This window comes from Aotus nancymaae, unplaced genomic scaffold (genome assembly GCF_030222135.1).
Source record: "Aotus nancymaae isolate 86718 unplaced genomic scaffold, 86718_ANA_hifiasm-v0.15.2.pri h1tg000041l, whole genome shotgun sequence".
NCBI classification, from domain to species: domain Eukaryota; kingdom Metazoa; phylum Chordata; class Mammalia; order Primates; family Aotidae; genus Aotus; species Aotus nancymaae.
Genome location: NW_026988455.1, coordinates 37,297,342 through 37,314,258, shown reverse-complemented (window position 1 = coordinate 37,314,258; position 16,917 = coordinate 37,297,342). Strand labels below are relative to the sequence as shown.

General features: G+C 40.3%; 1 protein-coding gene across 3 annotated transcripts in view; it reads left to right on the top strand.

Moving 5' to 3' along the window:
• The window catches only part of PCSK5 (proprotein convertase subtilisin/kexin type 5), a 472,843-nt gene that overhangs the window by 41,615 nt on the left and 414,311 nt on the right, over positions 1-16,917 (top strand). For all 3 annotated transcript variants that reach the window (XM_064361641.1, XM_064361640.1, XM_021669251.2), the window contains exon 2: positions 24-128. In XM_064361641.1, the coding sequence (XP_064217711.1) occupies positions 24-128 (105 nt within the window). The remainder of the gene's footprint in view (positions 1-23; positions 129-16,917) is intronic.

Here is a 16,917-nt window from a genome sequence, read left to right as displayed (position 1 = left end):
TCTTTCCCACCCTTCCTTTGCAGATAGGGGCTCTGAAGGACTACTACCACTTCTACCATAGCAGGACGATTAAAAGGTCAGTTATCTCGAGCAGAGGGACCCACAGTTTCATTTCAATGGAACCAAAGGTAAGAAGAACCAGTTGGGTGGGGACCAAGAGGCAAAGCTTCTGCATTTTTCATTGGTGATGAAACACCAGGAGCTGATAACCAGCATGAAGGCTCAGCTTTCTAGAACTGTCATATTATCCTTTGGTCTGGTGTCTGCACTTCCTCTTTAGATAAAAATCGGCAGGGGCTTGATTTTTATGGATGTGCCACCCTCATCCCAGTTGTAGAGCAGCCCAGGGGTATCCATAGCTATGGGTTCTCACGGAGAAATGAGAGGGGCTAGGAGGTGGGGAAGATAGAGTTTGGCTGAGAATGAAGTGCAAACAGTACCATGCTGTCTACCTATCTGCATACAAATCTGAGGTTGTATGAACTCCACAAAAGGAGGGGTTTCTTCCAGAACCCTTGGGTTAGGGTACAGATCACCGTGAATCCTCGTGATTTTACCTGGCACTGATAGACCCTCATCATTGGCAGCCTAAGGACTAGACTGTGTCTGGAACAGGTGGGATACTGAGCACAGAAAGGGGAGAAGCTGATGTGCCCAGCTGTTTGGGTTTTACAGACAATGTACCCCTGAGAGAGCCTAGAAGGAAGCATGCTGATGCTGGCCGGGTGCGGTGGCTCATGCCTGTAACCCCAGCACTTTGGGAGGCCAAGGCAGGTGGATCACGAGGTCAGGAGATCGAGACCACCGTGGCTAACACAGTGAAACCCTGTCTCTACTAAAAATACAAAAAAAATAGCGAGGTGTGGTGGCGCGTGCCTGTAGTCCCAGCTACTAGGGGGTCTGAGGCAGGAGAATCGCTTGAACCTGGGAGGCGGGGGTTTCAGTGAGCCAAGATGGCATCACTGCACTCCAGCCTGGCCTCTGTCTCAAATAAAGGGAAGCATGTGATGCTTAGGTTCTCCGGTGTTAGAGAGGTGGGGCAGCTTTGAAATGGGAGATGGAAAGCTGAGCGGTGTTAGGGAGAAACTGATAGCTGGCCACTAAGACTCGGAGGTCAAGTTAAGTATCTGCCCTCAGGAATTAAGTTGGAGGAAGGAATGGACTTCTGACTGAGAACTAATTGGCCTCTCTGATGTGTCAAGTAAAGGGGAAGAGGGTGCAGCTGTACCAACTTGCCCTAGTTCGTTTGTGGGCTCCCTGTGCATTATTTATTGTAGGATGTTCTTGCTTTTTTCTTCTCATTATAATTTGGGTTTGCCACAAGTACTTATTTTCAAATAAATCGGTAGATAAGTCCCTACCAGTGAGCATAGCAATCTCAGCTAGAGATCCTTGAAAATTATATTCCTTATAAAGTGAAAAGGCCTCTGTTTGAATTAATATGCAAATTAGGTTTGCAATATTGAGTCTTGCCCTCTGTTATGTGCTGTGGTTAGACTTGTTTATTTTTTCTCTGGAATATTGTGGCACAGTGTTCATGATTGTGAAATTGTAACTTGGCTTAAAAAAAGCACATTTCTTCTAGGTCCCTATTTTCTGTGGGTTACAGGAACATCCCCTAATACATTTCCATCGCCTGTGGGTTACATGTTTTTTCCTTCCTCACTATTCAGAATTGAATTTTTCTGGAAAGGCAATCATTAGTGAATTAGATGCATTTTCAAAACAAAGTCATATTTTTCATCTCAAACTTTTTTGAAGCTTTTCTTGAACTTTGGTATTGAAAATGAGGCTAATTTCAGACCTCATACAAAAACAATGTGAATTTGCAAAACCAAGTACTAGTGGCTTGGGAAGTAAGAACAGAATGTTATAAGGCATTATTTTCATGATGAAGGGTTTACTGAATATGAAGCTATTTCAATCCTTATTGTTATCTTAAGGCATCTTGGTGTTTATTTCTTCCTATTTTAGTGCATCGTGTGGCTTATGCATGATCCAACAGAGACCTTGTATGCTGGGACACATAATATCTTTCAGAAGAGCAGAGCCTTTGCAGGCCAGTCCAAGGGAACATGCTGCACTCCCCTGCCTCCTCAATAAAAAGGATCCCTTAGAGTAGAGCCGCAACTTACTCTCCATTCCAATGCCTTTTGTTCATCGTTCCCACCCAGCGTTTATACAAGACACCCACAGTTCCTAGGAGCTTTGCAGAGGAAGAGTCACAAATTGGGGTTTGCCTACAGTTTTGGATCTTGCTTGTAGTTCATTTATTCATTGGCCCTCTTTTGAGCCCCTAGTGTATGCCAGGCCCTGTATTAGGCTCTGGGGTTTGGAGATAACATTGGTGCCCTATTGACCTCGCTGCTGGGGTGTCCCATGATGGCTTTCAGGGAAGACTTCCCAGGACATTGCAGTGCTTCTTAATGTTGGGAGTCGGGGGAGCAAAGGACATTGGGGATTCCTAAGTTTTTATTTATTGATTTTTATTTTTATTTTTTGAGGTGGAGTTTGAGATGGAGTCTGCACTCCCAGACTGGAGTACAATGACATGATCTAGGTTCACCGCAACCTCCAACTCCCAGGCTTAAGTGATTCTCCATCCTCAGCCTCCCAAGTAGCTGGGATTATAGGTGCCCACCACTGCTCCTGGCTAATTTTTGTATTTTTAGTAGAGATGGGGTTTTACCATGTTGGCCAGACTGATCTTGAACTCCTGACCTCAAGTGATCCAGCTGCCTTGGCCTCCCAACAAAAGTGCTGGGATTACAGGCTTTAGCCACCACTCCTGGCCTGTTTTTTTTTTGAGATGGAGTCTTGCTCTGTCACCCAGGCTGGAGTGCAGTGGTGTGATCTTGACTCCCTGCAACCTCTGCCTCCCAGGTTCAAGCAGTTCTCCTGCCTCAGCCTCCTAAGTAGCTGGGACTATAGGCGCATGCCCCCACACTCAGCTAATTTTTTGAATTTTTAGTAGAGACAGGGTTTCACTGTGCTACCCAGGATGGTCTTGATCTCCTGACCTAATGATCCACCCGCCTTGGCCTCTCAAAGTGCTGGGATTACAGGCATGAACCACTGTGCCCAGCCATTTTTCTTTTTTCTTAGAAACTTTTTATTTACAGAGAATTTGCAAAAATGAAAATGTTACAAAGAATTTCTATGTACTCTTCCTAGATTTCCCAAATGATAATGTTTTACATTTTAACACAGTTGGTCCTTCTTTCTCTCTGTGTACACACACATATACACACATGTATGTATGTAAGGTATGCATATATATAAATTTTCTGAACATTTGGGATAAAGTTACAGATATGATGCTCTTTCACTTCTAAATACTTCATCGTGTATTTATTTAAAATAGGGACATTCTATTTTGTCACCATAACAATAAAAATCCAGCTATTAATGTTAATTTAATATTATTATCTAATCTACAAACTTTATCCGAATTTTTCAGTTGCCTCTTTTCAAGGCCAGGATCACATTTAGTTGTCATGTTTCCTGAGTCCTCTTTACTCTGTGATATTTCTTCAGCTTTTTTTTTTTCTTTCACAAGCTAGAAGTCATTTAAAAAGTACAGGCCAGTTATTTTGTAGAATATTTCTCAAGTTGGGTTTGTCTGTTTCCTCATGATCAGATTCAGGTTTGGCAAGAACATCTTTGTCAAGAATATCAGAGAGGTGATATGTTCTTCTCAGTGCATCAGATTGAGAGGCACATGATACCTTTTTGTTCATTACTGGTGGTGTTAACTTTGAACACGTGGTAAATATCATATCTGCCAGTTTCTCTACTTTAAAATGACTACAGGCACACTTTGGAGACAGTGCAGTTTGGTTCTAGACTGCCTCAATAAAGCAAATATTGTAATAAAGCAGGTCACACAAATTGTTTTTCAATGCATATAAAAGTTATGATCATATTCTCCTATAGTCTATTAAGTGTGTAATAGCATTGTGTCTGAAAAATGTACATACCTTAATTAAAAAATACTTTATTACTAAAATATTCTAATGATCATCTGAGCCTTGAGTAAGCCATATTCTTTTTGCTGGTGGAGGGTTTTGCTTCAATGTTGATGGCTACTGACTGCTTAGGGTGGTGGTTGCTGAAGGTTAGGGTGGCTGTGGCAATTTATTAAAATCCAGCAACAGTGAAATTTGCCGTATCAGTTGACTCATCCTTTCACAAAAGATTTCCCTGTAGCATGCAATGCTGTTTGATAGCATTTTACCCACAGCAGAACTTCTTTCAAAATTGGAGTCAATCCTTCCGAAACCCTGCAACTGCTTTGTCAACTAAGTTTATGTCATATTCTAAATTCTCTGTTGTCATTTCAACAATGTTCTCAGCATCTTCACCAGGAGATTCCATCTCAAGAAACCACCTTCTTTACTCAACCACAGGAAGTAATTCCTTACCTCTTCAGGTTTATCACGAGACTGCAGCAATTCCGTCACATCTTCAGGCTCCACTTCTAATCCTAGTTCTCTTGGTGTTTCTGTCACATCTGCAGTAACTTTCTCCACTGAAGTCTTGCGATCCTCAAAGTCATCCATGAGGTTTGAAATCAACTTCCTCCAAACTCCTGTTAATGTTGCTATTTTGATCTCCTCTCATGAATCACGAACACGCTTAATAGCATCTAGAATAGTGAATTCTTTCCAGAAGATTTTCGGTTTACTTTTCCAAATCCATTGGAGGAAACACTGTTTGTCACACTGGTAGCCTTACAAAGTGTATTTCTTAAATGCGTTTGAAGGTAGAAATTACTCTTTAATCCATGGACTGGAGAATGATGTTGTGTTAACAGGCATGAGAACAGTAATCTCCTTGTAAATTTCCATCAGAGCTCTTGGGTGACTAGGTACATTGTCAGTGAGCAGTAATATTTTGAAAGGAACCTTTTTTTTTTTTTTTTTAGAGATAGGTCTCAACAGTTGGCTTAAAATAGTTCAGTAAACTGTGCTGTAAACAAATGTGCTTGTTCCACTTATAGAGCACAGGTGGAGTAGATTTAGCATGATTTTTTTTTTTTTTTTTTTTTTTTTTGAGATGGAGTCTTGCTCTGTCACCCAGTGGCATAATCTCAGCTCACTGCCAACCTCTGCCTCCGCAGTTCAAGTGATTCTCCTGCCTCAGCCTCCTGAGTAGCTGGGATTACAGGTGCCCACCACTATGCTTGGCTAATTTTTGTATTTTTAGTAGAAACAGGGTTTCACCATGTTAGTCAGGCTGGTCTTGAACTTCTGACCTCAAGTGATCCACCTACCTCGGCCTCCCAAAGTGCTGGGATTACAGGGTGAGCTACCATCCCCAGCCTTCAATTTAGCCTAATTCTTAAGGGCTGTAGGATTTTTTAGAATGATAAATGAATGTTGGCTTCAACTTGAAGTCACTAGCTCCATTAGCCCCTAACACGAGAGGGAGCCTATCCTTTGAAGCTAGGTACCTGCTTCTTTCTAACGTGAAAGTCATAGATTTAATCTACGTTGAAAATCTGTTGTTTGATGTAGCTGTCTTCATCAGTGATCTTAGCTGGATCTTCTGGATCACTTGCTGCAGCTTCTCATCACCTGCTGCTTCACCTTGGACTTCTATGTTATAGAGACAGCTTCTTTCTTTAAACCTCATGAACCAACCTCTGCTAGCTTCATACTTTACTTCTGCAGCTTTCTCACCTCTCTTAGCCTTCTTAGAATTGGAGAGTTAGGGCATTGCTTTGGATTAGTCTTTGGCTTAAGGAAATGTTGTGGCTTGTTTGATCTTCTATCCAGATGACAAAAACTTTCTCCCTATCAGCAATGAGGCTGTTTCTCTTTCTTATCATTTGTACATTCATGAGAGTAGCACTTTTAATTTCTTTTAGGAACTTTTCCTTTGCAGTCACAACTTGGCTAACTTTGGCTCAGGAGGCCTCGGCTTCTGCCTATGCTTGCTTTCGACATGCCTTTCTCACCAAGTGTAATCATTTCTAGCTTTTGAGTTAAGTGAGACAGGAGTGACTCTTCCTTTCATTTGAATACTTAGAGGCCACTGTAGAGTTATTAATTGGCCCAATTTTAATATAGTTGTGTCTTAGGAAATAAGGAGGCCTGGGGAGAGGAGGAGAGACGGGGAGTGGCCAGTAAGTCGATAGAGCAGTCGGAACAAACACAACATTTGTTGATTAAGTACCCTGGTGGAGTTTGTGGCACCCTAAAACAATTACTGTAGTGACATCAAAGGTCATCGATCACAGATCACCACAACAGATACAATATCAACGAAAAAGTTTGAAATACTGTAATAATTATAGCAATGTGACACAGACGTGTAAAGTGAGCACATGCTCTTGGAAAAATGGCACTGACGGGCTTGCTCAGTACAGGGTTGCCCAGAATCTTCAGTTTGTAAAAAGCGCAATATCTGCTTAGTACAGGGTTGCCCAAAATCTTCAATTTGCAAAAAGCACAATATCTGCAAAACACAATGAAGTGAAGTACAATAAAACAAGATATGCTTGTATTTTCCCTGTCCCAGTTAATAAGTATTTTGTGGGAAAAATACTTAGAGACTGCAAATTTCTATAAGCTTATTTTTTTTTCGCTCCCAGCTGACTTCGTTGGGGATACAAGGCAAGTGTTGGTGTGACTTGGTTTCTTGGGCCCGTCTCCTTTTCCTTGATCTTGGGTGTGTATAGGGTGAGTGATTTGTGTGCCAGACTGGAGGCACATTTGTGGGTTTGGACCATGTGAAATGGCTTTGTGGAAAATTTGGTGATGCAACCTTAACGTTATTTTTGATCACCACCTTCTCAAGAAAGGGAAGTCACATGAGTGAATCACAGGGATACACACACTAAACACATCCTGGCTTTTACTTACTATAGTAAATTGCACACTCCTTTTTCCCCTCCTTTTATTCTTTACTTACAAAGCTCCAAAGGAGGAAATGCAAAAGTAGGAACATTTCAAGAATAACCCTCTTGGTACTAAGAAAAAGATGTGGTCAGTTTGGGCACATGAGCCCAGAGAACAAGAATAGCCTTGACTCACACACATAATGTGTGTTAACATTATGTTATGATTCACTTTTTAAATGACAGAGATTCACAGACTTCTAACACAGGGACAATAATGACACAGTTTTGCAGAAAGTGCTGTTGTATTTTATAGCACTCTGGCCAGTAAGTCTTTTATCCTTCTTGTCCACATCTTTTTTTTTTTTTGACTTTTCAACATTTCTCCAAGACATCTAAACTACATTTTAGAAATGATAGTCTGAGTTCACGTTCTCAAAGCCTCTTACTAGTCTGTTTATAAATTTTGGCCAGCCATAGACATTTGGGTCAAGGACAGGGTTATCTGTAGGAGATTACTGGATGGAAGCTCTTTAGTTGCTCACAAAGTTGGAAGGGTGTGAGGGGCAGTGCGAAGATATTTTCTTTCATTTTCCTTCTCCTTACCCAAAAACAGAAAAACTAAAATCCAAAAGTTTCTAGTAGAATAGGGCATATTTGACTTTTAAAAATAAAAACCATAAACTGCCATTAAGTTAGCCACCCATATCCTATGTATATGTAGTTAATTACATAAGCATAGCTTCCCCTTTTTCCCATTAGATTGTATCTTGAAGATTCTAGCGTATCAATCTTTTATCTTTTCCAGTCCTTTTTCTTTTTTCTTTCTTTTTTTTTTTTTTTTTTTTGAGATGGAGTTTAGCTTTTGTTGCCCAGGCTGGAGTGCAGCGGTGTGATCTCAGTTCACTGTAACCTCCGCCCCCCAGGTTCAAGCGTCTAATCTAATCCTTTTTCTATCCTCAAATCTATTATGGGGTCAGTTTTTGTCCAAGAGTAAGACAGTGTCACTCCCTCCAATGGGTCAGGAATGGGTATCTCCCATCTTATTTCTTCCTATGCTCACCTCAGCCAGCCTGCCTCATCACACAGATGTGTGTGGCTACGTTTCTCACGTGGAAAAACTATTCATGTAACATTACTTATTGTGAAATCACAGACTCCTTAGAATTAGAGTTTATTTAGTCTTATCACTTTATTATCCAATGCTGCCATACCATCCATTGTACTTTTAAAAGGAATTTTTTCAGATCTGTTTGAACACTTCCAATGAAAGAGGGTTCACCATCAGATAGGGCAAACATTTCTATATTTGAAGAGATTTAACTCGTTAGTTATAACCTGCTTGCCTGTAATGTCTACCCATTGAGTCTGCTTTTGCCTTCCAGAATTCTATATGGTGGTAAATCCATTTCTCCATAATAGTTCTTTAAGTATTTGAAGACTTTTGTTTTTTCTCTTGGAAAAGCAATTGTCTTCTTATAAGTGTGGCCCAGCCTCAAGTTCAAGGCTTTAGCTTCCCATTTGTTACCATCCATAAGCCATTTTCTCTGAAGAGAATTTAAAGCAGAGCATTCAAGCGTTGCGCAATGAGGAAAGGGTGTAGGAAAAGGACAGGAAGGGAGAAATGAAGTGATTGATGTAGCTGGCAAGATCAGATGAAATCAGACCTGTGAAAGAAGAAAAGCAAGTTCAAGTTTCCTACTTATTCAGGTTGGTGCCTGTTGTGCTCAGGATTAGATTTTCAGGTGCCTGGGGTTTCTCTTTTCTGCCTCAAGAGTAAAGTGGGTGTAAAACTGGAGTACAGGAGCACTTCCCTGTTCACAATGGAGAGGTTGTGCACATTTACTCCTTATCAGTCAAATTCCATTTCCCCATAGATTCACGTTATACTTTCAGAAGTATTTTCTCTTTACTACGAATTGATCTGTAATTGATCCGTGGAGGCAACCAGCATATTTGCTGTTTTCTGAACTTGGAGATAAAACCATTTGCAAGCTTTTTACATACAGCTGATCTACTAGGTGAACTTTGGAGTTAAAGAACTTTATTTGGTTTAAAAATAAGTATTCAGAAGTGTCTGAGGTTAATTTTACATGGCTTACGTTGCTACCATGCCTCTTCATTAATTGTGGCCATGCCTTTTGACAAATAATATCTCATGTTGTCTAGCGTAGCTTCACAATGAGTTTCACCTGGAGTTCAGGTGCTTCCTGTGCAGGCCACCCCTGCATTGCCTCTCTCCCAGCCTGCCCTCCTTCCAGTGGGCACTCCTAGGTGTTTTCTTTGGCAGGTTAATGTGCTGCTCTTCAGTTTTAAATGTGATAATGACTTAATGATTGGGCTTTCTTTTGTGGCAGTGCAGTTTTATAAGTGTAATATAACATTCCAAGGTTGGTGCTCATCCAGCTGTGTGGGCTCATCCAGGGTGGTGTTGAGATCTGTGGCTTTGGCCTTGTGTTCCTGCACAATGAGGGTGGCTGTGTTCTCTTGGGTAAGTACCTGAGGCTTTGTGTGGCTGCTTAGGAATTGTGATTTCACATTTGCCTCTCATCATCTTCCTGGTAAATGAAAATGGTTACCAAATATCTTGAGAATGCCCTATATTCTTCTGGAAACAGCATGGGCTTGGATCCAATGGCAAGCAGAGAGGCTGCAGAGGTGCCTATCAGGAGGGACTTCGGGGAACTCTCTTGTTTCTGGCTACCTTTTGTCCATGTTTTCACCAGCTATGAATGCGATCATTATAGCAAATGTCTGTCTTTAGCATTTGATAGCATTTCTGTGTTCGCAAATGCCACTAGAATGCATACACTCTTGGGAGAAGTCTTTCAGCCTTAGATCAGCCCTTTGATCCATTTATGGTGACAAGATGGCTAGGAGTGTGGGAGAGACCTGAAGAGGTGTGTGGGTTCTGGGTCCACTGTGTTCTCCACCCTCCCTGTCCTGTCTGTTTTGTTTCCAGGTCTCCTAGGTGTCTGGATGATCAGAAACCAGAGGGTCAGATTGTATGCTGCTGGAATAACTGATGGGAAAATTTAGATCAGAAACCAAATCTCTTGTAGGCAGAAGTAAATTAAAAAAAAAAAAAATGATTTCTCAGCTACTTTGGCAAGGCTGCCAAATCTTTATTAGAGAGTGCTTGGCAGTACTTCTCTTCGAAAGGTCATAAACTCACATGCCGCGAGTGGGAGTGCAGGTAATGTGAGTGAGCCAGAAGGGCCAGGCAGGAGCTCACCGGGCATGCGCCAAAGCATAGCGCCCTCGCTGCCTGCACAGAGCAGCTGCTATTTACCTGTGGCCCATTGTCCTCAGGCTGAGGAGCTGGCTTGGTGTTGCCAGTTTAAAAGGACCTTGAGGTCTCCATTTTTACATTTTATTTCCCAATTTCAAACACTGCCAACTAATTCAAAAGTTTAAAAATATTTGTGTCGGCCAAAGGAAGCACATCTTTGGGGCACCCCAGTTTGTGACCCCTTGGGTTGGCTGTGTTAAGAGAAAGGGAGGAAGGCGTAAACAACAGATCTTAGCACCTTGATGGTTTCGCTTTGGTCTGAGGCTCACATGGACTCACAGTTTTAGTTCTGTCAGTTATGTAGCACGGTGGGGCTCAAACATGATTTCTCTCTGTGTCTTTTTAATCTCCAGATTGAAATATGAGTACCAGTTAGGCATAAACATAACAGGCTCAGGTCTTGCAAGTTGTGGAGCGAAGGCCGCCAGTGATGATGGCAGAAGGTGGAGGGCTTTTTCTAGTTCTCTTGTGCTTTATCTGGTTTTGCACTGACACCTATGACTGCCCTGGGAGACAGGCTTAACAGACTTGTTCAAGGAAGCACTGTAAGTCAAAGCAAAGAACAAATGGGAAATAAAAGTGATGGCCATAAAAACAGGAAGAAGAGCATGAGGAGGGGAGGCAGGTTATGGATTTTGCATAATCTCTTCAGCCACTTGAAGGAAAGAGACTAACTGTAAAATCTTTACTTCTCTAGTGGTTGTGGTATTTCTAAGACGTCAGAGTCTAAAAAGGTAGCTATTGAATCTAGACAATGTAATGATAACATTGTAAATTTCTAGATAGGTATTAAGAAGGGAATTTTGAACCTAAAGTTTCTGTTGAGATTTTGGAAAAATTAGGCTAACAAGTAAGCAAATCTAGGGAATAAGTGGTAACTGCAAACAAACAAAAACCCAGCAACAACAGAAGACTTAAAGCTGTTTTAATTGTCTGGCTTTGAAGAGAAATCATACTAATTCATGTCTTTATTTTAATGAATGCAAGAGTAAATAAGAAATCCAATTAAAACACCACCATTGAAAGGACGTTATTTGTTAATTAAATGCTTGCAAATTTCATTTGTGTGCTGAGTTCTTCCAAATATCCATCAATTCTTACAATATAAAAGGAGGCAATATGACACCATGGAAAGAACCTTTGTGTTTTAGTTCTTACTCATTCCTGTAGGGTGAGCTCTACCCATCAATCTTTCCTCACCTGAAGACTTATCATTTTTCATGTATATACTGAGAGAAGTATACAATATAATGCAATATAATGAATTGTGCATGTAAGAAAAGATTAAAAGTGTAGGTTAAATCCTTATAACAATAGTAAGTTGCCATTAAAATAATGTTATAAATTTATACTTTCAGGTAAGGAATGATCTCTAAAATCCTATGTAGGCTGAGTGTGGTGGCTCATGCCTATAATCCCAGCACTTTGGGAAGCTGAGGCAGGGGAGGATTGCTTAAGTCCGGGAGTTCGAGACCAACCTAGTGAAACCCTGTCTCAACAAAAAATAAAAAAATCAGCTGAGCTTGGTGGCATGGATCTTTAGTCCCAGCTACCTGGGAGGCTGAAATGGGAAGACCAGTTGAGCCTAGGAGGTTGAGGCTGCAGTGAGCCAAGATTGCACCACTCCACTCCAGCCTGAGTAACAGAGTGAGACCCTATCTCAAATACACACAGACACACACACACGTACAGTTTTAAAAAGCAGTATATGAAGAGAGTAGAAGATGATGATGTGTTCCCTCTTATGTTTTACGTTCAAATGAAAAAGACCTGTGTATATGTAACTTGTTTTATGCAGGATAGGTTTGGAAGGATGCACAAATGCATAAAAATAACTCTTAACCTTTCCACAGTGTCTGATTTTAAAAATGATACTAAAATTGCTTTTGTTGCAACAGTGCTTTGATATTTCAAAGCCAGTGGTTATATTTCTGTTCTTATTGACTCCATCGTTCACTTGACATCATGGTTGATAATTTGCTCCTTCTTAAAAAAGTTGACTTGTTTCTTGAGAGCACATTCCCCGAGTTTTCTTTCTGCCTTTTCCCCTGTACCTTCTCTCTTTATCGAGGGCAGCTTTTCTATCTTGTGTGTAAAGTTTGGAGAGCCCACAGTCAGCTAGCTCTGTTCTTTCCCTAGAGGATTTCATTCATTCCCATTGCTTTAAATCACCATTATGCTGGTGTCTTTGCCTCAAATTTCTATCCCTGTTTACCTTCCTGACATCCCTAACTAGATGTTGAATAAGCACCTAAAATGTAATAATAAAAATAACATATATATATAATAATATAAGAATAACATAAAATAGGTATGTTATACATATATAACAAAATATAATAACATATAAAATATAAAAATAACATATATGTAACTTTTACATTACTACCCATTACCATAGTCCCCAAATCTTTTCTTTCCCAGTAAATGGCACCATGATTTATTTTTGCTGAAGTCAAAAATGGAACAGAATCATTCTTGATTCTCTCCCTTTCCCTCGTTTGTCCTCATTGAGCCATCAAGAGATATTGTTGGCCCCACCACTAAACTTTATCTTGAAGCTATGAATCTATGGACTTTCTCCCCCTGCACTGCCACCATGCTGGTTAATCCTACCATCAACATTGACCTGGTTCACAGCAGTTGCCTCTAATTCTACTGCTGTTTTTCTATAGTCATTCTCCACAAAGAATTCAGAAGAGATATTTTTTAATGACTTTCCATTGATCTTGAAATAAAATCCAAATTTTTTTTTGAAGTCATCTTTAAGGGCCATCATGATCTAGCCTCTTTCTGTCTCTCTGAACTAGTCTTTCACACACCTCCTTTTTGCTCATTACACTTGGCCCCATCTCTGTCTCTCTTTCTGTCTTTCAGACACGCTAAGCCCTTTCCCTTGCTCCCTTTGCCTGGAATATCCTTCCTTTGGTCTTTGTATGATGGATATCTTCTCAGCCTTCATGTATCAAAGCGAATGTCATTTCCTTGGAAAGCTCTTCCCCAATAACCCTTGCTAAAGTACATCTTTAATCTCACCTGCCCAACTCCTGTCTGGCTTCAGCGTGTTACTTTCCTCTTTGATATCTATCTGAATCCAAAACCGTATTATTTATTTGGTGACTGTTGGTTTTCTCACTCTAGGATATAAATTCAGTGGAGGCCATGCATCTCGTTAACTGTGGTATTCCCGTGGCCTGGAACAATATCTAGCACATAGAAAACCTTCAGTAGAAGAATAAATGAATGAATAAATGATATTTGAAATTAATTTTGGAAGATAAGTGATAGAGGCAATAATAAAGCTTGGAGCTGTAATTTTTTTTTCTTTATTCTCCTAGTACTGACATCATTTTATGGTGACATACACGGTAGTGTCTCATTTTAAGCGTAGACATTAGAACACCCAGTTGGAGAGACACATAAAATGAAAGCAGCATCAGCTGCATTTAGGTTATTTGGATTCTGGTCTCAGCTTTACTACTAGCTCAAAGTGGCTTTTGCATGCCACTCCTCATTGGGCTTATTTCACTTGTAAAATCAGGGAGCAGATGAGCTATTTTCTAATGTTCATTCTGCTCCATTAATTACCATCTTGAATCAATGTCACTTGTGATTTTACTATAAGTCCACATTGCCCTCAGATCGCCTTTTGCATATTCTCTGTTCTAGTTTCTTTCCAAACTTTCTCCTTCCCCCTTTTTCCTCAATATTTAGAATATTTCTTAGCACTCTGAGCTCTTCCCCAGACACTGTTTTGCCTTAAAAGGCTGATTTTGCAGTTAGACTTGAGATTAACTTGGTTAGTCTTGAGACAAATACAGTTGTGATCTATTCAGCTATGCATATGATAAGTGAGGAACAAGTAACATTGCTTGTTTGTTGCTGCAGTATGTTTCTCACAATGTAAGAGAATGATAATGAGAATAATAATTAAGTGTTATTGCTGGTGTTCATGAAGTTCCAGAAGAAGATAGTTCCAAATAGCAAAACGCTGTACTTAACAGAGGTTCTTCTAAGTAGTTAAATACTTTATGTGGTTTTTGAAGAAATAGAATACCTTCTAAAATGACAACAACCGTAGAACAAATTTTATGAAGCCATGAAAATTAGAAATTAGAAATATAATAGGAGTCCAGTGGTGGGGGGGGTCAGGATAGAAAAGAGAAGAAACCAAAAAGTCGGATGGAACAAGGGTAGATGCAGATAGTGAAAATTGTTGGTTGCTATGTAGATTACTTTTTAATCCGTTGGCAAAGCTAAGTAAGCATTTTCATATCTGAGTTGGCAAGCTTAGGCTGCCCATTCCAAGAAAAATTTAAAAAAATAAAGAAAGGAACGAAACAACAAACAGAAGTGCAAAAGACTAACAGAAAAGTGGTTAAGAAATAGGACTGTGTCCTTAGGATAGATTTGCTAGGCCTCAACTCAAAGGCAGGTTTTGCTCTAAAGGGAATGTTCCAGTAATATCCCTTAGGCTGTGAACACACTTTTCAGACTTAATCCTGGGACTCATGAGATTCCCTTCTTCAACTCCTGTTGCACAGAGAGAAAAGAAGATAGAAACTTTGGGGAAAATGAGGTTACTCCTTACATGGGGAAAATCTGAAGTCTCCCAGGAATGAGGTATCATGAGAGAAATACCCAGAATTCTACCAACCATTCACATATTTGCTTTCTCCACAAATATTTTAGAGATAGGGCCTCATTCTGTCACCCAGGCTGGAGTGCAGTGGTACAGTCACAGCTCACTGTGGCCTCAAACTCCTAGTCTCAAGTGATCCTCCCACCTCAGCCTCTTGAGGAGCTGGGACTATAGGCACACACCACCATGGCCACCTAATATTTTTTAGTTTTTTATTTGTTGTAGAGACAGGGTCTCACTATGTTAGCTAGGCTGGTCTCAAACTCTTGGCCTCAAGTGATCCTCCTGTATTAGACTCCCAGAGTATTAGAATTATAGGCATGAGCCACCATGCCCAACCTCCCTAGATATTTTTGAAAGCTCACTGTGTACAAGGCACTGAGCTAGACATCAGATATAAAACTAGAAAAACAAACCTAGTCACTGCCTCATAGCACTTATTATCTTATCAAACCTAAAGTCCAGGCCTTATGTAAATAAAAACAAAAAACAAAAAAACTGCTTTTGAAAGTACTAATGAATATATTTTAAGAAAACTTTTCACTAACACATCGCAAGTTTATTTTTGTATGTAGGGATGCTAGATAAAATAACAAATTTTTAGTATGTCTCAAATGTATCGTGGGACATACTTATATTGAAGTATCTACTTGCTGCTTATCTGAAATTTAAGTTTAACTCAGCATCCTGTTGTTATTATTTGGGTGACTGATTTATACCTAAACGATTTTGAGATTAGAATTAGGAATACAAATACTGTGACACTGGTGCAAGTACTGAGGCATAACATTTTTTTCAAATGGGCTTGGAGCATTTGAAAGGATTTGAGATGTAAGGACTGACTGAAATCCCAGTATCCCATGACATCTGTATGTCAGGGGATTTCCTATATTTCCATGTCATGAAGTTTTCCTTGAAGTCATCATCATAAAGGAACATGCATGGTGTAACCATCATTATTTTGCCATATATTTATGTTGATGCATTTATTTATTTATTAAAGTTTTAGAGTTTTGTGGATACATAGTAGGTGTATGTATTTATGGGGTACGTGAGATGTTTGATACAGGTATGCAGTGCCTAATAATCACATCATGGAGAATGGGGTATCCATCTATGTTGGGACATTGAGACTGGTTTCCCAATTTTTAACAGCATCTGTAATACAACAAGTGAAGCCTCTCCACCCCATGGTGGTTGTTTCTTTGTCGTTTAGTAGAAATACAAACTTGTTCTATACCTTTTAAGACATTTTACAAACTGTCCTTCTGAATACCTGACCCTTATACAGAAGGGCGCACGTGTGTGTGTGTGTGTGTGTGTGTGTGAACTGTCCTTCTGTATACCTGACCCTTATACAGAAGGGCACGTGTGTGTGTGTGTGAACTGTCTTCTGTATACCTGACCCTTATACAGAAGGGCATGTGTGTGTGTGTGTGTGTGTGTGTGTGAACTGTCCTTCTGTATACCTGACCCTTATACAGAAGGGCACGTGTGTGTGTGTGTGTGTGTGTGTGTGTGTGTTGGGGTAGGGAACCGCTACAGCTAACCTTCTCAGAGCTGCCCCAAGGGTCTTTCAAATGAATGCATCTATTTAGTAGCCTTCTGATCAGCTGTTGTCTTTCAAATTGTATGATTGTAGGCAAAGCAACCATTGGAAGATTTGCAAATTTTGGAAATTTTATAAGCAGCGTAGTTGTAGCGCTGTTCCTTCACAGGAGAAAGTTTCCACTCGATAGGCAGAAGTCCTAACCAGTAGTTAGTATTAACTGATGGAGACAGGGTCGAGAGTCCAAACTGGCACTGAATCTGAGATTGCTGAATTACCCTGGGAGGGCAAAGGCTCCACACGCAGACCTAAATGAAGATAACAGAATGGGTCGCCAGTATATGCAATGCTGGCCTTTTCCAGTTTCATGACTGCGCAGCTCAGACTTTGGGGGATATTGGGATTACATCACTGGGAATAAAACTTAAGAGTTTTCCCCAGTGGAGCAGCATCAGCCCCTGCGCTCTGAGTTAATATAGGGGCAGGGAATTATGAAGGCATTCTGAAAGAGTTGGTTTTCTCTTATAATCAATGGATAAATAGTTCAGCCTCGTGTGTCCAGTTCGAGTTCGTAGTTGAGCAAACTGGGT